Genomic DNA, 20,291 nt, shown 5'->3' on the forward strand with positions numbered 1-20,291 from the left:
CTGGAAGTAAACCAGCAGATGGGATACATCTTTCTTCCTCTCCCCTTTCTCTGCATCACCCTGCCTGTTAATAACTAAATAAATCTATATTACTGCTTCCACTGCAGCCACCAGCTTGCTACAGTGGGCTCCAGGGCCCGGGATCTTATGCCAGGAGCTGGTGGAGCGAGCCTGAGGAATCACACAGGTGCCTGTGTCCTTGCATGGATGGACAGGCAGGGTGCGGGGCAAGCAAGGTCTCAGGCTGGCATGCTGGTGTGGTGTGCTGATAGATCAGGCTTGGAGACTCATGCATGTGCTTGGATCCCAGGTCAGCACCCGCACCAGAGGACTAGGCCTGGGGACCCATACATGCATGCACTTGGGTCCCAAGTGGGCAGGCTGGGCTCCAGGCCAACGTGCCTCCCTGCTGGAAGAAGATCAAGCTGGGGTGCCCATGTGTTCCAGGCACAAGGGCTGTGGATTGCTCAGGGAAGTGGGTATGGGATGTGTGGAAGGCGGGACCACAGCAGGAGTACATTGCAGGTAAGTAATGATTTCTAGGGCACTTCCACCAACAAGGCCACTGCACCTGCAGGTAAGCAAGGGGGCTGAGGCTGAGCAGTTTTGAGGGGGCAGAATGGAGGACCTTTCTGCGTCAGACCAATGCACATGCTCACGTGGGAGACCCGAGCTGGGCTGGTTAGCACTGCCCACTGCCTACTGGCGCATGCTACAGCTAGGGCTGGAGAGCCTAACAGGCAGAGCTAGACCACAGTACCAGCCAGTGAGCATCAGAACAGGGGATGGGCCGTGTTAGGCTGGGAGGACTAACATGAGAGGACTGGGTCTGGGGGCAGGGGCGGATTCTGTGGGGGGTATGTGGGCTCACCCCCTGTAGGACTGCAATACCAGCTGGTTTGCCTCTAACTTCGGACCAGAAATGGTCTCCCCAAAAAACTGTTCAACCCATCTGGACAATAAGTAGCTGGACTCTATGCTTGGTATACGTTTGCAAGGAAAGAATCTTGACTGAATTTGAACTGTAATACTGACTGCATCAAGGTGGAGGAATCCACCAGGGGGAAGGGGCGCGGGGAGGGGTGGGGGGATTCCCAGAGCCTATGAAACTGTCACATAATGCAAAATAATTAATAAAAAAAAATACCTGCTGGTTTGCTCAAGAGCTGGAAGTGGTTATGGGCCAAACTAGATATAACCATGGAATTGACCAACACTCATGGGGACCAGGGTTGGGAACAGGCCAGGCTGGTTCAGGCTACAGTATCCATAGGCACACTCAAGAATTGGGTGTGGGGTGGGGCTGGGCCACAACATCCACCAGCACACACAAAGTCCAAGAGTGGAGTGGGTCTGTTTGGGCAACTGGGAGAATCCCTCTGGTGGGCTATAGTTCCTGCTGGTGAGCACATGAATCAGGGCTGAGTGTTGGTCAGGCCAGGCACAGCTGTTCCACTTATCGGAAGGTGTTTATGCCGAGCAGGGTCAGAACAACCATGAACATGCCTAAGATCTGTGGCTAGGAGCAGGCCTGGTTGGGGAGCTAAGAGGACACCCTGGTTAGGCTGCAGTTCCCACTGGTGCGCATGAGAGATGTAGTGATCTGAGCCGGGCATGATTGCAGTGTTCCTCGGCATGGGTGTGGACTGGGTCTGGGGTGTGTCAGACTGGGCTGGGCTCCAGCACCTGCTGAACCACATAATAGCTGGGTCTGGGGGTAGCCAGGTAGGGTTGGGTTGTAGCACCCAAGAGTAAGAGCCGGAATGGGTGTGCGCTCATCAGAACAGGTGGCTGAGCCAAGAACTCACCTGTGTGCTTGAGAGCTGTGACTGGGAGGTGACCTAACAGAGGAGCTTGGAAAACTCCTCTGTCACGATGCAGGCCCTACTGCTAAGTGCAAGCACCAAGGCTGGGAGCAACCCAGACTAGGCCAGATTATAATACCTGCTGGCGTACATGTGGGTCAGGTCTGGGGGCAGGCCAGGCTGGACCAGTTTAGAGCATCCACTTAACAGATGCGAGAACCAGAACAGGATGCAGGATAGAACTGGCCACAACAACAGCCAGTTCACATTAGGGCCAAGACTGGGGACTGGCTGGTCCAGGCTGGGCTGCAGCACCCACCAGCATGAACTGGAAATGAGGTGGGGAGGGCAGCTCGGGCCTGGCCAGGCTACAATACCTGCCGGCAAATGCCAAGGTGAGGTGGGCCATACCAGACCGGGCCGTTGCATCCAGCAGCACATGCAAGACCCTGAGCAGGTACCCTGACTGAGCCTGGGAGAGGGGATTGTGGAGGCTCTCTTGCTGCGGCACTGCTCCCACTGGTGAACATGGCAGCTGGGATTTGGGGCTGAACAAGGATACAAAACCCATTGGCCTGCATGTGAGCTGGGTCAGGGAAAAAGCAAGACTGGGTTATGTGACCATGTCCACTGGTGCCTGCTAGTGGGTGCATGCTAGGTACAGGTTAGTGGAGCTCTGCCGCAGCATCAGGTGGCAAGTTCCAGAACCAGGGCAGGTCCTGTCAAACTGGACCATAGTACCACCTGGAAAGTGCAAGATCCAGGACAGGGAGGTGGGCCTAGTAGGGAAACTGTGGGCCGCCCTTTGATGGGCTGCAGCTCCCACTAGTAAGCATGAGAACCAGGGTTGGGGGAGGGCCTGGCTGAACAGGCAGTAGCATAAATGTGGCCTGCATAGTGGGGTCTGTTGGGCTGAGCTAGGCTCCAACATCCACTGATGTGGACGATGGTCAAGTAGGATGTGGGACGGATCAGAGCAGTCTGCTGCACATACCAAAACGCAAAGGAACCAGAGCTGGGGGCAGGCCTGGTGGGGGTCACTCCTACTAGTATACAGTTCCCGTTGGTATGTGTGAGGGTCGAATGTGTGGTGGTCAGGATTGCCTGGGCTACAGCGTGCATTGGTTTGCATACACAGTGGGACTGGGGACCAGAATTCATCAGGCGACCACAACCACCGGTATGTGGCAGGCTGATGTGGGTGATGAGCTGGAATCCACACTGGCTGGCACACACTGGAATTAGGTCTGGGGTTACCTCTGGCAAGGTTTCTCTGGGGACCCTTCAACCGGATCGCTGAACTCAAAATTCCATTTATGTGGAAAATCATCGGATCTGTGATCTGATCATGGTGTGCCTGTTTCAGAACTGGGCCTCCCCAGTTGCTGAAGCCTGAGCAGGGTACAGCATGCCCAGAGGCACATGGGAGCAGGAAGGAGCACTGAGGCCCACAGTGACGGGACAACTCCCCCCGCCAAGCTTTGATGGCAGCTATCTGGGAGAATGGAGATTCTAAGCTGGACTGTGTCAGCCAAAGGACCTTGCAAGGATTTCCTCAACCTTGGAGCAATGAAATCAACAGCCTCTCAGAGCTAACAAAACCACTTAAGCAGAACCCTTGGAACATGCCATTGCAGAGACCCTGGGAGGATGAGTGGCGATCCCCCATCACTGGGTACTGATGCAGCTGGGCTGCTGTGAGCGGCCCTCGCCCCTTCTCTCCCCACTTCCTCCAGATACTGGAAGAAAAAAAAATAGGAAGCAATGATCTCATCTACTTCCCCCATTCCTCTAACCCTCCCACTCTAACCTGTGGTTCACATGGGCATATATCCTCCTCAACTACGTAAACATAATCAAAGATAAAATCAATTTATTTTTGAAAATAAATAAGTCTATAAAAGCGACAAGTCATGCTGTGGTTTGTTGTGGTAGTGCAGTGGGTTAAGCTGATGCCTGTGACGCTAGAGTTACTATGAACTCCAGTTCAAGTCCTGGCTGCTTTACAACAGATCCAGTTCCCTGTTTGCTGTTGTTATTTTTTTTAAAGATTTATTTCTTTATTTGAATTGAAAAGTCAGACATACAAAGAAAAGGAGAGACAGAGAGAAGGATCTTATGTTTAAGGTTCACTCCCCAAGTGGCTGCAATACCTGGAGCTGAGCCGATCCGAAGTCAGGAGCCCAGAACCTCTTCCGGAGTCTCCCACGGAGGTGCAGGGTCCCAAGGCCTTGGGCCATCCTCCACTTCTCTCCCAGGCCACAAGCAGGGAGCTGGATGGGAAGCGGAGCAGCTGGGACACAAAGCAGAGCCCATGTGGGATCCTGGCGTGTGCAAGGTGAGGACTTCAACGACTAGGCTATCACGCCGGGCCCCCAGCGCCCTGTTAATGCACCTCTTGGGGGAGTGAACCAGTAGATGGAAGATCTCACTCTCTCCCTTTCTCGCCTTTACAAAAAATATTTCAAAGACAGAGAGACAGACAGGAGTCTATGACTTCTCAATGCCTAAAAACGAAAATCTAAGCAGTCACCACAGAAAAACCCCATGCTCTGGCTCCTCCTGCTGGCTGTTGCAAAACACATTGGTCACACGGGCTGGTACTGAGGCAGACTGCAGAACGCTGGTTCTAGTCCTGGCTGCACCGCTTCCCATCCAGCTCCCTGACACTGCTCCCCTAACTCTTAGGCCCTAACTCTTAGGCCTGCAGATCTAACTCACTTCTCCAGCTCTGTTAAGCATTCTCGACCTACACCAGTAGAGGGCGCCAGACCTTTGGGGATGCCACACTATGTGCTTCGATTACATGTGACACCAATGCGACTGTGACCATGTCTGTCGCCCTCTCTAATGCATGAGCTCCTTGAAGTCAATGGCAGGTTTTTATTGATTCCTACATCTGCTCTGCCTAACATCCCAAGAGGTGTTCAATACATTTCATTGGCAGAAGGAATTAGAAAGGATGAGAGCCCAGCGCCATGTGGCCTAGCGGGTAAAGTCCTCGCCTTGAATGCACCAGGATCCCATATGGGTGCCAGCTCTAATCCCGGCAGCTCCACTTCCCATCCAGCTCCCTGCTTGTGACCTGGGAAAGCAGTCGAGGAAGGCCCAAAGCTTTGGGACCCTGCATCCGTGTGGGAGACCCGGAAGAGGTTCCTGGTCCCAGCATCGGATCGGCACAGCTCCTACCACTGCGGCTCAGATATACAGAGAGAAGGAGAGACAGAGAAGATCTTCCATCCGATGATTCACTCCCCAAGTGAGCCGCAGTGGTAGGAGCTGTGCCGATCCGATGCCGGGAACCAGGAACCTCTTCCGGGTCTCCCACAAGGATGCAGGGTCCCAAAGCTTTGGGCCGTCCTCGACTGCTTTCCCAGGTCACAAGCAGGGAGCTGGAAGGGAAGTGGGGCTGCCGGGATTAGAACCGGTGCCCATATGGGATCCCAGGGCGTTCAAGGCGAGGACTTTACCCGCTAGGCCACGCCGCCGGGCCCATAAAATAAATCTTAATAAATAAATGAATAAAAACTAAATCTTAAAAAAAAAGGACAGAATGAGATTATAAGCCCATATAAATAAAACAATGCTAACGTAAACAGCCATACCTGGTAGTTGACAGTTTTCTTGCCATCATTTCCGGTCTGAGGCAAGGTCAGAGGCCCAGACACTATCCAAACATCTTCAAACCTCTCTGTCAGTTCCCGACAGTACATTTCCACTCTGAAAAGCAGAACCAAAAAGGGCATTTGCTAACATACACATGTAGAAGAGAAAGTCACGGACCCCCAAGAATGCTACAGCTAAGAAAGTCAAAATAAACTTCAACGTATATTCATGAGCACAAATACCCCCATTTTTCTCTAGTTACCTTTAGCATCCATGTCAGACGTGCAATTGTGTTAAATATTGTTACGCAGTAGTTCTCTGACAAATATTTTTCTTTTCTAAGATTTTTTTATTTTTACTGGAAAGGCAGATTTGCAGAGAGAAGCAGAGACAGAGAGAAAGATCCTCCATCCACTGGTCCACTTCCCAAGTGGCTGCAACAGCTGGAGCTGAGCCGAGCTGAAGCCAGCAGCCAAGGTCTCCCACGTGGGTGCGGGGTCCCAAGGCTTAGGGCCATCCTTAACTGCCTTTCCAGGCTACCAGCAGGAAGCCGGAAGGAAAATGGAGCAGCCAGTGCCCATATGGAATCCCAACTCACGCAGGGCAAGGATTTAGCCACTGAGATAGCGCACTGAGCTCTCTAATAAATGTTTTTCAACAATTGTGTATCATGGGCCCAGCACAGTGGCCTAGCAGCTAAAGTACTCTCGTGCACAAGCCGGGATCCCATATGGGCGCCAGTTCTAATCCCAGCAGCTCCACTTCCCATCCAGCGCCCTGCTCGTGGCCTGGGAAAGCAGTCGAGCACAGCCCAAAGCCTTGGGACCCTGCAATCACGTAGGAGACCTGGAAGAAGCTCCTGGCTCCTGGCTTCGGATCGGCACAGCACCAGCCGTTGCGGTCACTTGGGGAGTGAATCATCGGATGGAAGATCTTGCTCTCTGTCCTCGTCTCTGTATATCTAACTTTGTAAAGAAAGTAAAAATAAATCTTAAAAAAAAAAAAATTATGTATCATCCCAACAAATGGATCTATCTTATTGGATTTCTCACAACACTTGTTATCTGATGCAACACCGCGTTTATTCTTTAGGATGAACCCCAAGAGCCACAATTACTGAGTAACTATATTAATGATTCCTGACTATATGCAAAGCTAGCATTCTTGTTAGAGTTGTACTCATTTACTGTGAGTTCCAGAATACGACATAGCATTTTCGCAAGCTTCAGAGCACTGGAAATGGTTGTTGGAAATAGTTGCTGCAAATTTGGTAAATAAACACGGAGAATAGTTTAAACCCGCACTTGCTCATGCTAAAGTTGGAAGGCATGTCACTATTCCCGTTTCTCATCTACAATGTAATAATAGTAATTTAGCAGATATGCCCAGTTACAAGGTAGATGGTTCTTCCTAATCTATCCCTTGGGGGAAAAATGCTAAATGCTCTCACAGGCATGCAACCAGCAAGTCCAGTAAGTGGAAAGGAAACCTTATGGGACAGGCATCCAGTTCTTCAACAAATAAATACTCCACAAAGACACAGAGAAACCTAGGGGCAACGCAAGTGAAGCCTTACTGAGTGCCTAGGACTCAATCTGGACTCCACCTCCAGTTCCTGATGCTCCTTAGGAAACCCAGTGGCGGTGCTGGCTCCTAACATGAGCCTGGCCCCAGCCCCAGATCTTGTGGTATTTGGGGAGTGAACCAGCAGATGGAAGATCTATTTCTCTCTTTCAATTCTCTGCCTTTAAAGTAAATCAATCTTTAAAAAGCAAAGAGAGGAAGACATGGAAGTGAGAGGACCCGAAGGAGTGGGCGTTTGGCACAGCAGATAAGACACTGTTTGGGGCACACCTGCTGGAACGCCTGGCTTCAAAGTTTCACTTCCAAGTCCGTTCCAACGGCGTCCTGCTGTGTGCCCTACATGTAAACCAATCTACGGACTTTTCTCTCCAGGTCTTTCTTTGTCTCTCTGCCTTCAAATAAAAATGAAAGTTTTACCAATATTTTTAAAGAGGAACTGAAGAGCTGTATCAACCCAATCTATACTTGGATCTGGCTTGAACTATGATTGAATTGAAACCAAGCGCAACAAAAGAGTTAAGGTGGGTAAATTTGAATACCATAAAACTGGTAATAAGAAATTAGCTTACATCTTTTGGACGCAATTAATGGTGCTGCGCTTCTGCTATAGAATTGTTATTTTCTAAAAGTATTTGTGGATAAGTGTCTGTGACCTACTTAATATGGGGGGAGGGGGGAATGAAGGCACGTAGTCCAAACCAATATGTTCATGAGTGACATCAGCTGAAGCCTTCTTTTAGCGTGGGATTTTGTTTAATTATTTTATCTCTTTAAAAGTCTTTTTATTTGAAAGGCCGATTTACAGAGAGAGAGAAAGATCTTCTACCTGCTGGTTGACAACCCCCACTCCCGGATGGACCACAATGACCAGAGCTGAGCTGGTCCAAGACAGAGTCAGGGGCTTCATCCGGGTCTCCCACATGGGTGCAGGGGCCCAGGCATTGGTTTCCCAGGCATATTGGAAGAGAACGGGAACCAGTACCCGTATGGGATGCCAGCATACCATGTGCAAGCCTCAGTCACTATGTCCTGGCACTTTGCACCCTCATACAACAGACCAGTACCAGCTCCGTCAGACCCGAGTTCGAGGCCTAAGGACTGCATACTTGTCCCAACATAATGGTGTCAGAAAACACAGAAGGGCCAAATGACAGTTTCTAGCAAACATTGGGTCACAGTCAGGTTAAACTACACCAATACTTTTATTTTTTAAAGAGTAGAAACTCTTAAAATTTAACCTTTTTTTTTTTTTAAGTTTCAGGATCATTGGAATATAGGGAAAAACAGTTTCCTCTGGACACACTCAGTTATTAAGAGAAATATTTATTTATTTATTTATTTTTAAAGATTTATTATTATTGGAAAGCTGGATATACAGAGAGGAGGAGAGACAGAGAGGAAGATCTTCCATCTGATAATTCAGTCCCCAAGCGGCTGCAATGGCCGGTGCGCACTGATCCGATGCTGGGAACCAGGAACCTCTTCCAGGTCTCCCATGCGGGTGCAGGGTCCCAATGAATTGGGCCGTCCTCGACTGCTTTCCCAGGCCACGAGCAGGGAGCTGGATGGGAAGTGGAGCTGCCGGGATTAGAATTGGTGCCCATATGGGATTGCGGCGCGTTGAAGGTGAGGACTGTTGCAGCTAGGCCACGCTGCCGGGCCCTATTAAGGGAAATATTTAGTAGTTTCTCTCAAGACGTGGTGCTACACAGCAGTAAGTGAGATTAAAAAAAAAGGGGGGGCTTTTTGATCTCTGAAGTTTATTTTCCCATTATTAAAACAATGCTCCAGGTGCCCGGCACCGTGGCCTAGCAGCTAAAGTCCTCACCTTCAATGTGCCGGCACGACATATGGGCACCAGTTCTAATCCTGGCAGCCCCGCTTCCCATCCAGCTCCCTGCTTATGGCCTGGAAAAGCCGTCGAAGACGGCCCAAAGCCGTGGGACCCTGCACCCGTGTGGGAGACCTGGAAAAGGCTCCAGGCTCCTGGCTTTGGATTGGCGTAGCTCCTGCTGTTGTGGCCGCTGGGGGAGTGAATCATCGGACGGAAGATCTTCCTTTCTGTCTCCCCTCCTCTCTGTATACCTGACTTTCCAATAAAAAAAAGAATAAAATAAATCTTTTCAAAAATAAAAATTTTAAAAAGACAACACTCCAAACACAGTGAAGAGAATGACCCAGAGAACTTACCTTCCATGGGGCAGACCCAGGACATAGACCCACCGACAGTCACCCTCCACAGAGCCCCACCTGTTGACGCAGACACCCACCTGTTCCAAAATCCAGAATTGTTATCAAAATCCTGAGGTACAATATTGGAGAGGTAAAAGGTTTCTGCCATGGCTTTCTGTCAAAAGAAATAAAAAAAAATGTGACATACATGCCTTCCCACGGACCAGCCATTGCACAAAGCAAACACAGAAAAGCCTGGCGCTCGCTCACATCAGCTCCGGGCAGCCACTCAGGTCAATGATAGACCAGACAAAAACAGAGAAAGACCAGCTACTGCAGACACAGAGCTCCATGGCTACGCGAAGTCAGAGCCAGGAAGAGAGAGCAGCCAGGTGCCTCCGGCTTCACCACTTACAGAATTCCACCCCCTCACATCAACTCCGAGCACCGCTTCCAAGTCTGGTTGCAAGTCTTTGATAACAGTTTCTAAACAGAGGTCAGCTCTCAAGAGCTGTACCGACGTGGTACACCACCCACGCTAGTGTCTCTCGGTCTTGAATACACAGTGAATCACCTGGACAGCTTTAGAGGCAAGGTTCCAGGGAGCTTCTGATTGACAAGAGGCACAGATCCCGGACCTCAAGATCTCTGGAAACTTCCCCAAGCGATGATCATGATTGACCAAGCCTTAGAACACCATCTTAATGACAACAATCACCACCGGCTCACAGGCTGTCAACGTGGTAAAATGTTTTCTGGTGGGAAAATCATCCTAGAGTCAAGGAAGCTCAAGAGACACGACAATCATCTATGGCTCATGATTGAACACTGACTCCTAACAAAGTAGTCAGTCAGGCACATAACTGGGATGATTTGGGAAATCCATTAATTACATGTTAGGTATACCCCAAATATATAACAATACATTTGTACATACTTCTTTGTATATGATATCCTCAGCGTACATATAAATACCCTCCTTCATGCTTCTGAGCATTCCACATAGGGATCAAGTACTAGCATATTTGCAACATTCCATTGATGGTTCAAAACCTACTGAGGGCCCGGCAGCGTGGACTAGCAGCTAAAGTCCTCACCTTGAACACACCACGATCCCATATGGGCGCCGGTTCTAATCCCGGCAGCTCTACTTCCCATCCAGCTCCCTGCTTGTGGCCTGGGAAAGCAGTCGAGGACGGCCCAATGCATTGGGACCTTGCACCCGCGTGGGAGACCCGGAGGAGGTTCCAGGTTCCCGGATTCGGATTGGCGCAGCACTGGCCGTTGCATTCACTTGGGGAGTGAATCATCGGACGGAAGATCTTCCTCTCTGTCTCTCCTCCTCTCTGTATATCTGGCTGTAATAAAATGAATAAATCTTATAAAAAAAAAAAAACCTACTGAGGGCCCGACGGCGTGGCCTAGCAGCTAAAGTCCTCACCTTGAACACACCAGGATCCCAAATGGGCACCAGTTCTAATCCCGGCAGCCCCACTTCCCATCCAGCTCCCTGCTTGTGGCCTGGGATAGCAGTCAAGGACGGCCCAAAACCTTGGGACCCTGCACCTGCAATGGGAAACCCGGAAGAAGTTCCTGGCTCCTGGCTTCCGATCGGCTCAGCTCTGGCCGTTGTGGTCGCTTGGGGAGTGAATCACTGGACGGAAGATCTTCCTCTCTGTCTCTCCTCCTCTCTGTACATCTGCCTTTCCAATAAAAGTAAATAAATCTTTCTTTAAAAAAAGAAAGAGTGAGCAGCTCAGCTTTGGGTTCCAGCGGCTTTACACTCCAAGTCCCTTTTGCTTGGCCCTTGGTCTTCCTCATTGGCCTATTTAAAACTGTCTCAACCTCTAGTTACAGAACTAAGCAATGGAACACGGGAATTCTCAGGCTGTAAAGTCCGCCTGCCGGCTCTCCGATTCTCGTGGGACAAAACATAAGCCCCGTCTGCCCCACCCCTCCCCAGAAGATCCCTACACTGGAAAACTTGTTGTTTCCTGCTGGCGCCATGTGTCCTCGGGACCACCCACTTCCGATGTAGTCCTCGTTGGAGGCCCCGAAGGCTGGAGGGATGCTGGGGTCAGGCCTGAATTTACAGTGCTTTCTGTCCGCATCACCTGGGGGAAAATACACAAAGCAGTAAGCTGTAGGTGGACCCTTGGGGCAGCTGTGCTGGCCACACAAATCGCACAGTTCCTGGGGCAGTTCAAACACTGCGTCTGAAATGACATGTCTCACACAGTGAAGCTATCGCGTGTAAGTTGGGTTCTTGGTCCTCCCAGGCCCAGCCTGAATACTCAATACACCCTAAATGTCAAACAAACAGCAAACAAAAACCCCAGGATATTTGCATACACGTGGGCGAGAAGAAATCTTCATTAGTACTTCTTTTCTGATACTTCCACAATGGCCTGCCAGAGAGAAACATCCGCAAATTCTAACGCTGCGTGTTGTACTGTCCATAATAGGTCAAATCTCACTAAGCGCCAAAAATTATCAGGCTAGGACTGCTGCTAACAAAAAAAAAAAAAGTAGAACCTGGCAACTGGCAAAATGTTGGCTCCCAAGCTCATTTTGCTCAGATAAAAAAAAATGACGTCATCTGTTGCCAGGGTGCAAGGATCTGGCTTCCTAAAGCACCTGAACTCAGAATCTTCAGCAAACTTGGCAGTGCCCACACCATCAGAGCCACTCCCCTGTGTGCCTGGTGCTGACTGCCGGGCAAAACCAATGATGGAGATTTTCCAAGGCCTGAGAAGACACCCCGCAGGGGAGGGCCACTTGCAAACACCCCAAGAACCAAGGTCCCCTGAATGATCCCATCCATACTTGTCTACCTGCATGACAGCGAGAGAGAGGCTTCTCTCATCTTCCCTTCTGACCTCCTCTGCTCAGAAACAAAACAAGCTTCCAGGCAGCCCCTACCGGTTAATCCTGTTCACTCTAAGGATGCAGAAACCCATTGGGGTTCCCAGTTAATGCAGGGAGGGTGTCTCCTGCAGGGAGAGCCTGGGTCTTTCGTTCAACCCTCCTTACACTGCAAGGCTAAGGAATCCAGAACAAACGAGCCAGTTTGCAAGGACCAGCCCTACCTCTCCGGATTCTGTCTTCCCCAAAGAACTGGCCTGGCAACTCTCCACTATCCTGTCAGCGCTCCATTTTTTTTTCTCAAGTGACTTTTAAAAATATACTTTTTATCAACTGCTAGTAACAGCCCTTGTTGCCTCCAGCAGGAGAGCTAGTTTGTTATGACAAAAAAACGGAAACTCCTTACACCAAAACCAAGTAAAACACACACCCTGTTTCCGATTCTCAAGGAGTACTGATTGGCTCTGTTTTATGACCACAAAATTACAGAGTTCACAGGATCTAGAATGTGAAGTGTGCTGTTGCTCTTACAGGCTTCTGAAAATGATGCATTAAAAGCAGGATGAAGGCAGTAAAGTTGAAATCCACTGTACCTTAAGACCATTTTTGTGTTTAAAACTGTATAAGGCTTAAGACAAAACCAGATTATTTCTCTTGACATATTTCTTTAACTGCTACAATCGAATCATCACCTCCATCAGTTCCATCTCCCCCCTCTTTTAAAGATTTATTTATTTTTATTGGAAAGGCAGATTTACAGAGAGGGGACAGAAACATCTTCCATCTGCTTCACTCCCCAAGTGGTCACACCACAACGGCCAGAGTTAAGCCAATCCAAAGCCAGGAGCCAGGAGCCTCTTTTGTGTCTCCCATGTGGGTACAAGGTCTCAAGGTCCTGGGCCATCCTCGACTGCTTTCCCAGCCCACAAGCAGGGAGCTGGATGGGAAGTGGAGCAGAGCTGGGACTCAAGCAAGCACCTGGCTTAACTGGAACCAGCAGCTGCTTGAATCACCGCAGGCTTAACACAGTGTACCACACAGCCAGCACCAATCAGTTTCCCTTTAACAGCCAATACATACTGAGCCTCTCACTACTCTGCTGGTCTCGCACAGTCGGGAAAGGCACACACTGATTTCAACATCAGCAGTTTAACATTCACAGATGGAACACACAGTTTCAAAAGCGAACAGACATGTGGACTATACATCAAACTGCAGACAAGTAACAGAGGTCCCTGGCATCGCCTATGGGTGTCGGCTCGTGTCTCAGCTATTCCTGCTCCCATCCAGCTCCCTGCTTCTGGCCTGGGAAAGCAGCAGAGGATGACCCAAAGCTTTAAGAACCTATACCCACACGCAAGACCCAGAAGAACCTCCGGTTCTTACTTCCGATCAGCCCAGCTCTGGTTGGTTATTGTGGCTATTTGGGTAGTGAACCAGGTGATGAAGATCTCTGTCTCTCCTTCTTTCAATAACTCTTTCAGATAAAAAAATGAATAGATCTTTAAAAAAAAAAAAAAAAGCAAAACCGCAGTAAAATAACCATAGCAACATCTGAGACTCATGCTATACATAAGAGCAGAAAGGATATCTCCCACTGAAAACGGTAAAGAGGGCCCAGTGTAATGGCTCAACGCCTAAACCATCCCCTTGTATACACCTGGGTCCTCTATGGGCACTGGTTCGTGTCCCGGCTGCTCCACTTCTGTCCAGCTCCCTGCTTGTGGCCTGGGAAAGCAGCAGAGGACGGCCCAAAAGCCTTGGGACCCTGCACCTGTGTGGGAGGCCTGGAAAAAGCTCCTGGCTTTGGATTGGCTCAGCTCCAGCTGCTGAGGCCATGTGGGGGGGGGTAAACCAGTGGACGGAAGATCTTTCTGTCTTTCTCTCTGTAAATCTGATTTGCCCTTCCAATCAAAATAAGAATGTTTCAAATCTTTAAAAAAGAAAATGAGTAAAGAATGAACTGCAAAGAATAAGTCACAAAATGCAACCTTCACTGATAACTAATAAATAGAAATAACATCAGTTTTTAACTGGAAACTTGGGCCCCTGAACCCTTGTAGGACCCAGACAAAGCTCCTGGCTTTGGCCTGACTCAGCTTGGGGCTTTAGGAACCAGTGGACCAAATATCTCTTTTTCTCTCTGTCTCCCTCTTGGAACACAGACTTTCAAATAAACAAATCTTACAAAAAATAAAAAACAAAGTAAGCCACACCAATATTTCCCACATGCACTGTGCTATATAAAACACGTTGAAAAATATGATCAGTGGATCTAATCTCCTTGTTCTAAACTTGGAAATGTGTTTCGTCAATGCCTTGAGATCATCCTGCCAATCACCTACCTATTATCTTGTTTCTGGATATATGTTCGAGAACCCATCTAGGCACTCTCTTCGCTTGATCGTAGGACAAGGCGTGATTAGTGTAACACCTGGTCTCCGTCCCAGCGTCTGGGAATCCAAACTGGCCCAAGACAGCCTTTTCTGGAGATCCTAAAAATGAAAAGGAGAGTGAAGGAAAAAAAGAGCAACAGTGAACGACTCTTCCTGAGGCGATCATGAAAGGCGGAAGCAGGTGTGGTTCATCGGGACTAGCTCCAAAGTCTAATAGAAGATCTCACTTCTGCAACTACTTACCACAAAATAAAAAACAAAAAACACAAAACAACAACAACAAAAACAACAAAACACCCTGTTTCTGCCCAAGACCAGTTGTGTCATTAGAACAAGATGAGCTACAGTTGCCACATTCAATTTTTTTTAAGATTCATTTATTTTTATTGGAAAGCCGAATTTGCAGAGAGAAGGACAGACAGAAAGATCTTCCACCCGCTGGTTCACTCCCCTAATAGCCGCAATGGCCAGAGCTGAGCTCAGGAGCCAGGAGCTTCCTCTCCCACGTGGGTACAGGAACACATGAACTTCGACTTTTCAAAAAGCCATCACTGGGGCCAGTGCTGCATCCCATACGGACACTGATTCAAGTCCCAGTGGCTCCATTTCCCATCCAGCTCCCTGCTAACGTGCATTGGGAACGCAGCGGAGGGTGGCCCCTGCACCCACTCGGGGGAGACACGGAAGAAGCTTCTGGCTTTGGAGCAGCTCAGCTGCAGCCGCTGCTGGGAGCTAAGCAATGGATGGAAGCTCTTTCTGTCTCTCCCTCTCTCGCTGTAACTGTGCCTTTCCAAAAGAAAGGGGTCTAAATCGATTTTACAAATGAAAGCCATCATCACCAACACTCTGGGAGCGCAGTCCCAGGGATGCGAGCCGCAACAGGCCCTGGGAGCTGGGCAGGGGCGCGGCTGCTGGAAGCTGATGCCTGGTTGGCGACCATGCCAGCTGGATGCCCACCGGGAGGCGCAGGACCAGGATGCCCACACTCACCGTCTGGCTCCCTCCCCGCCAAGGCGGCTTCGGCGTCCTGACTCCGGAACAGCTGCAGGGCCGTGAGCCCCCCGCCCGCGGCGCCCACGGCAGCCCCCACCACGAAGCCCCTCAGGAAGACCCGGGAACCTCTGAGGCGGGAAGCAAAAGCCTTGGCAGCCATCTTGCCCGAGCGCCTGCCCTTTCCCACCGCGCGTGCGCACGGCAGACCCGAAGCCTGAGCGCCCATCGCTGTGGCGGGAACCGAATGCGCATGCGCCCCGGCCGCTGTCCCCTTGGGAGAAGCGAGGCGCCCCAGCAGCAGACCCCGCGCGCCCTCTGCTGGCGTCCCTTCTCCATCCCTGGTCGCGCGGGTTGGGTGATGGATGGTGGGGCAAAGCAGGGCACCTCGTTGTGCCTACACAGCCCTGAGAAGAAAGATGCCTGGTAGTCCTAGACCGAGGCTTCAGTTCAGGCCTGATTCCAAAACCTGCGTCACACCTGGCGGCGGGGTCACGTGGGCACAAACCTTAACTTCAGAAGATGGCACTGTGGTTCCTATGAGGTCTCTCGGCGCAGCAGCAACCCACCACGGCTAGGACCTCGCACTGAGACGACAGGGACAGGGACCTGCAGCCACCTGGTTCCGGCTTGCTGAGCTACTGCACCTCACTGAGCTCTGGGTCCTGTCTGCTCAATGGGAATGGTCACCCTTGCGGGGGGGGGGGGTTCTCGTGAGAATAAGAAACGACATGGACTCAACACCCCCAGGTAACTTGCCAAGCTTTCCATGCAAACTGCTTTGGAGAACCTCCTAGACTCCCCTTTGCTTGGACAGCAGGTAGGAATCCCTTTCATCCGACCTCAACGACAGTGCACTCAGCGGGAGGCGATTTGTAACAACTCAGTGAAGCAAGGATTCCAGGTCTTGCTTAGACCGCTTTGGTGTCTAAAACTTGGTGCTTCAGCCCTGGGAAATCCTGTCGTACAGTCCCCTGGGTCTTGGATCCTGACTGGGCAGGCCAGGTCAATCCAAGTCCCTTCTCTGTCTCCAGGCTCTAGCGCTGTCTGCAGCCTTGTCTTGGCAGTAGGGGAGGAGCAGGTGTTTCTGTAGCAGTGGAGGAAAGGCTGACAGACAGGTGGCAGAGCCAGACTCCCACACTCCCCAAGTCCATCTGCCTGTCCTTCCCGGATCCTCCCAGGGAAGCCCCCATTTCCCAGATGGCCTCTCTCCCTTGTGTTGGGAAGGACAACTAGACTCCACTCTTTATAGGACTTCAGGCCAACAGTGGGATTTAATAAACACCCAATTACCAAAGTATTTCTCAGTGCCTAATGGCTAAATCCTCATCGTCTGTGGTTCATGTCCTGGCTACTCCACTTCCCATCCAACTCCCTGCTTGTGGCCTGGGATAGCAGTGGAGGACAGCCCAAAGCCTTGGGACCCTGCACCTGTGTGGGAGACCTGGAGGGAGTTCCTGGCTCCTGGCTTCGGATCGGCACATCACCAGCCGTTGCAGTCACTTGGGGAGTGAATCAGCAGATGGAGGATCTTTCTGTCTCTCCTTCTCTAAGTATTTCTCAGGGGCCAATGAAGTGGCATATCAGGCTAATCCTCCAACTCTGGGGTTACCATCCTGTATGGGCAAAAGTTCAATTCCTGGCAGTTCTACTCTGATTCAGCTCCCTTCTCATGGACTGGGAAACCTGTTAGCCTGGAGGGCCCGGGGGCAGGTGGAAAGCCCCTAGGTGTCACCAAAAGTTACCACCGAGAATAGACATCCTAGATTATTTTAAGTGGAGCTGACCAATCAGAAGACAACACATACCTTTACCTCGAGCCCCGTCATCACCACTACTTAAGGAATGCGCAGCTCAGTGCAGGCATAACTTCTTTGACCCGCTTACCTTGCAGACCGATGAACCTCGCCAGCGAGCAGATTTCAATAAACTCTGGTTTTACCATCATTCTGCTCTCGGTAGTTATGTTGTTTCAGTGTTTGTTTGTTTTGTTTTGTTTTGTTTGTTTTTTCAGTGTGGTTTTTTAATCTAACAAAACCAACTGAGGATGGCCCAAGGGCCAGAGAAAGCTACTGGCTCCCAGTTTCACACTGGCCCACCTCCAGCCTCTGAAAATCTTTCAAATAAAATAAAATAAATATAATTGTTAAAAAAAAAAAAAGGAGAAGCGGGGGAGGGAGAAAGAAGATGAAAAAGAAGAGGTGGAGGGGGCCTGGCACAGTAGCCTAGCGGCTAAAGTCCTCTCCTTGCACGTGCTGGGATCCTATGTGAGCGCTGGTTCTAATCCCCGCGACCCCACTTCCCACCCAGCTCCCTGCTTGTGACCTGGGAAAGCAGTTGAGGAAGCACAAAGCCTTGGGACCCTGCACCTGCCTGGGAGACCCAGAAGAAGCTCTGGGCTCCTGGCTTCGGATTGGCTCAGCTCTGGCCATTGTGGCCACTCAGGGAGTGAATCAACGGATGGAAGATCTTCCTTTCTGTCTCTCTTTCTCTCTGTATATCTGACTTTCCAGTAAAACTTAAAAATAAATCTTAAAAAAAAAAAAAAAAAACAGGAGGGGGGAGGAGGTAGCATAGCGCACTAAGCCTCCGTCTGCATCCCTGACATGCCTTAACTGGTTACCTCTGATCCAGCTCCCTGATGTCACTGCACAGCAGTCGAGGATGGCACAAGTGTTGAGTCCCATGTTGGTTCTCAAAACCCTACGAGACAGAAATGGCAGGTGGCTTTTCCCCATTCAGATCCAAACCAGTCAATCCCATCTTCACCTCAAGGCTGCCCAGAATCAGAAGGGCTGCCTGACGGGGTAAGGAGACTCCCTCTGGGCCTGTCTGCTGACCTGTCAAATGGTAGCATGGGACCAGCAGTTTGGAAACTGTGGTCAGAAAAGCCTCCTGTTCCACAAGGGTGGCTTAAGACTTCAGAGATGCAAGACCAGTGTGGTGGCCTAGCAGCTGTAGTCCTCTCCTTGAATGTGCTGGGATCCCATATGGGCGCCGGTTCTAATCCCGGCAGCCACGCTTCCCATCCAGCTCCCTGCTTGTGGCCTGGGAAAGCAGTCGAGGACGGCCCAAAGCCTTGGGACCCTGCACCTGTGTGGGAGATGTGGAGGAAGTTCCTGGCTCCTGGCTTCGGATTGGTCCAGCAACGGCCATTGTGCTCACTTGGGGGAGTGAATCACTGGACGGAAGATCTTCCTCTCTCTCTTCCTCTATGTATATCTGACTTTCCAATAAAAATAAGTAAATCTTAATAATAAAAAAAGACTTCAGAGATGCGACAAGCCGAACAACCCCTCACCCTCTTCCTCTTGTCCTTGATTTTAAAGATCTGTAGTTTATTTGAAGATTTGTTTATTTTTATTGGAAAGGCAGATTTGCAAAGAGAAGACGACAAGATCTTCCATCTGCTTGTTCACTCCCCAAATGGTCACAAGGACTTATCTGAAGCCTGGAGCCCCCTCCACGTCTCCCATGTGGATAAGGAAGGGTCCATGGACTTGGGCCAGCCTCTGCTGCTTTCCCAGGCCACTAGCAGAGCTGGACTGGGACATGAACTGGCCTCAGTATGGGATGCTGGCTTCATACTGTATCTTCAAAGCTACTTTTATAAACCACATGTCGCACAATCCAAACAATTCATTTCTTGTGTTCAACAGAGGCACTTGCCTGTCCCAGGGCAGCATGGGTTCACGATTGGACTAGCGGATCCAAAATAAAGAACCCTTTCATCAAAACCTTTCTCCGCGGGGCCAGTGGCAAGGTGTAGTGGGTTAAGCTTCACCCTGTGGTGCCCACATCCTATGTGAGCCCCAGTTCTAGTCCTGGCTGTTTCAGTCTAGCTCTCGGCTACTGAGATGGGAAATCAGCAGAGGATGGTACAAGTCCTTGGGCCCCTGCACCCAAGAGGGAGAGCCGAAGAAGCTCCCGGCTTTCGGTCAGCTCAGCTCCAGCCATTACAGTGTTGGCCAACGGTATTTATGAGCCGCAGTAAGTGATTCCAGAGGCTTCCCTGTGTTCTCAGCTGCAGGAGCCCGTCACTGTGCCAGTACCCAGGAGCAGCAAACTGGGCATTCCAAAGAGGGAGACCTGATTTGCCAACTCGGATCTGGTGGGGGTGGAGGGTTTCCTCATATTTTTCAGATCAACCAGGGAGCCCAGGACTCACGCCACACCTGTGAAATCCCATTTTGCATACGGTGCTAAACACTGCTTGGTCTCACAGCCTCTCTGCTCGTTAGGAAACTACTGTACAGGGCTGACTGCCCAGCCTGGTAGTGTACATGGGCAGGGGAGCCTACAGGGCTGGCAAATGCAGCCCAGGCCCACAGGAACCTCCTGCGACCCGCAAGAATCCACAGCCCTTGCAGGTTCTAATCCCAGCAGCTCCACTTTCCATCCAGCTCCCTGCCTGTGGCCTGGGAAAGCAGTCGAGGATGGCCCAAGGCTTTGGGATAAAATAGACTTTGTAATAAAATAAATAAATCTTTTTTTTTTAAAAGATTTATTCATTTTATTACAGCCAGATATACACAGAGGAGGAGAGACAGAAATGAAGATCTTCCGTCCGATGATTCACTCCCCAAGTGAGCCGCAATGGGCCGATGCGCGCCGATCCAAAGCCGGGAACCTGGAACCTCTTTCGGGTCTCCCACGCAGGTGCAGTGTCCCAATGCATTGGGCCGTCCTCAACTGCTTTCCCAGGCCACAAGCAGGGAGCTGGATGGGAAGTGGAGCTGCCAGGATTAGAACCAGCGCCCATATGGGATCCCGGGGCTTTCAAGGCGAGGACTTTAGCCGCTAGGCCACGCCACCGGGCCCAATAAATAAACCTTAAAAAAAAAAATCCCCATCCCTGGCCTTCAACTTCTGA

At 50.4% G+C, this 20,291-nt stretch overlaps 1 protein-coding gene across 1 annotated transcript in view; it reads right to left on the minus strand.

Annotated features, from left to right (window-relative positions):
* EXOG (exo/endonuclease G) overlaps positions 1–15,611 on the minus strand; it is a 33,911-nt gene extending 18,300 nt beyond the window's left edge. Inside the window, exons 1-5 of the mRNA XM_058657218.1 lie at positions 15,419–15,611; positions 14,378–14,527; positions 11,142–11,281; positions 9,266–9,342; positions 5,411–5,525 (exon numbers count right to left, since the gene is read on the minus strand). Of these exons, the coding sequence (XP_058513201.1) occupies positions 5,411–5,525; positions 9,266–9,342; positions 11,142–11,281; positions 14,378–14,527; positions 15,419–15,581 (645 nt within the window). The 5' untranslated portion in view covers positions 15,582–15,611. The remainder of the gene's footprint in view (positions 1–5,410; positions 5,526–9,265; positions 9,343–11,141; positions 11,282–14,377; positions 14,528–15,418) is intronic.
* Positions 15,612–20,291: the final 4,680 nt, after the last annotated feature.

This window comes from Ochotona princeps, chromosome 30, assembly GCF_030435755.1.
Source record: "Ochotona princeps isolate mOchPri1 chromosome 30, mOchPri1.hap1, whole genome shotgun sequence".
Classification (NCBI taxonomy): Eukaryota; Metazoa; Chordata; class Mammalia; order Lagomorpha; family Ochotonidae; genus Ochotona; species Ochotona princeps.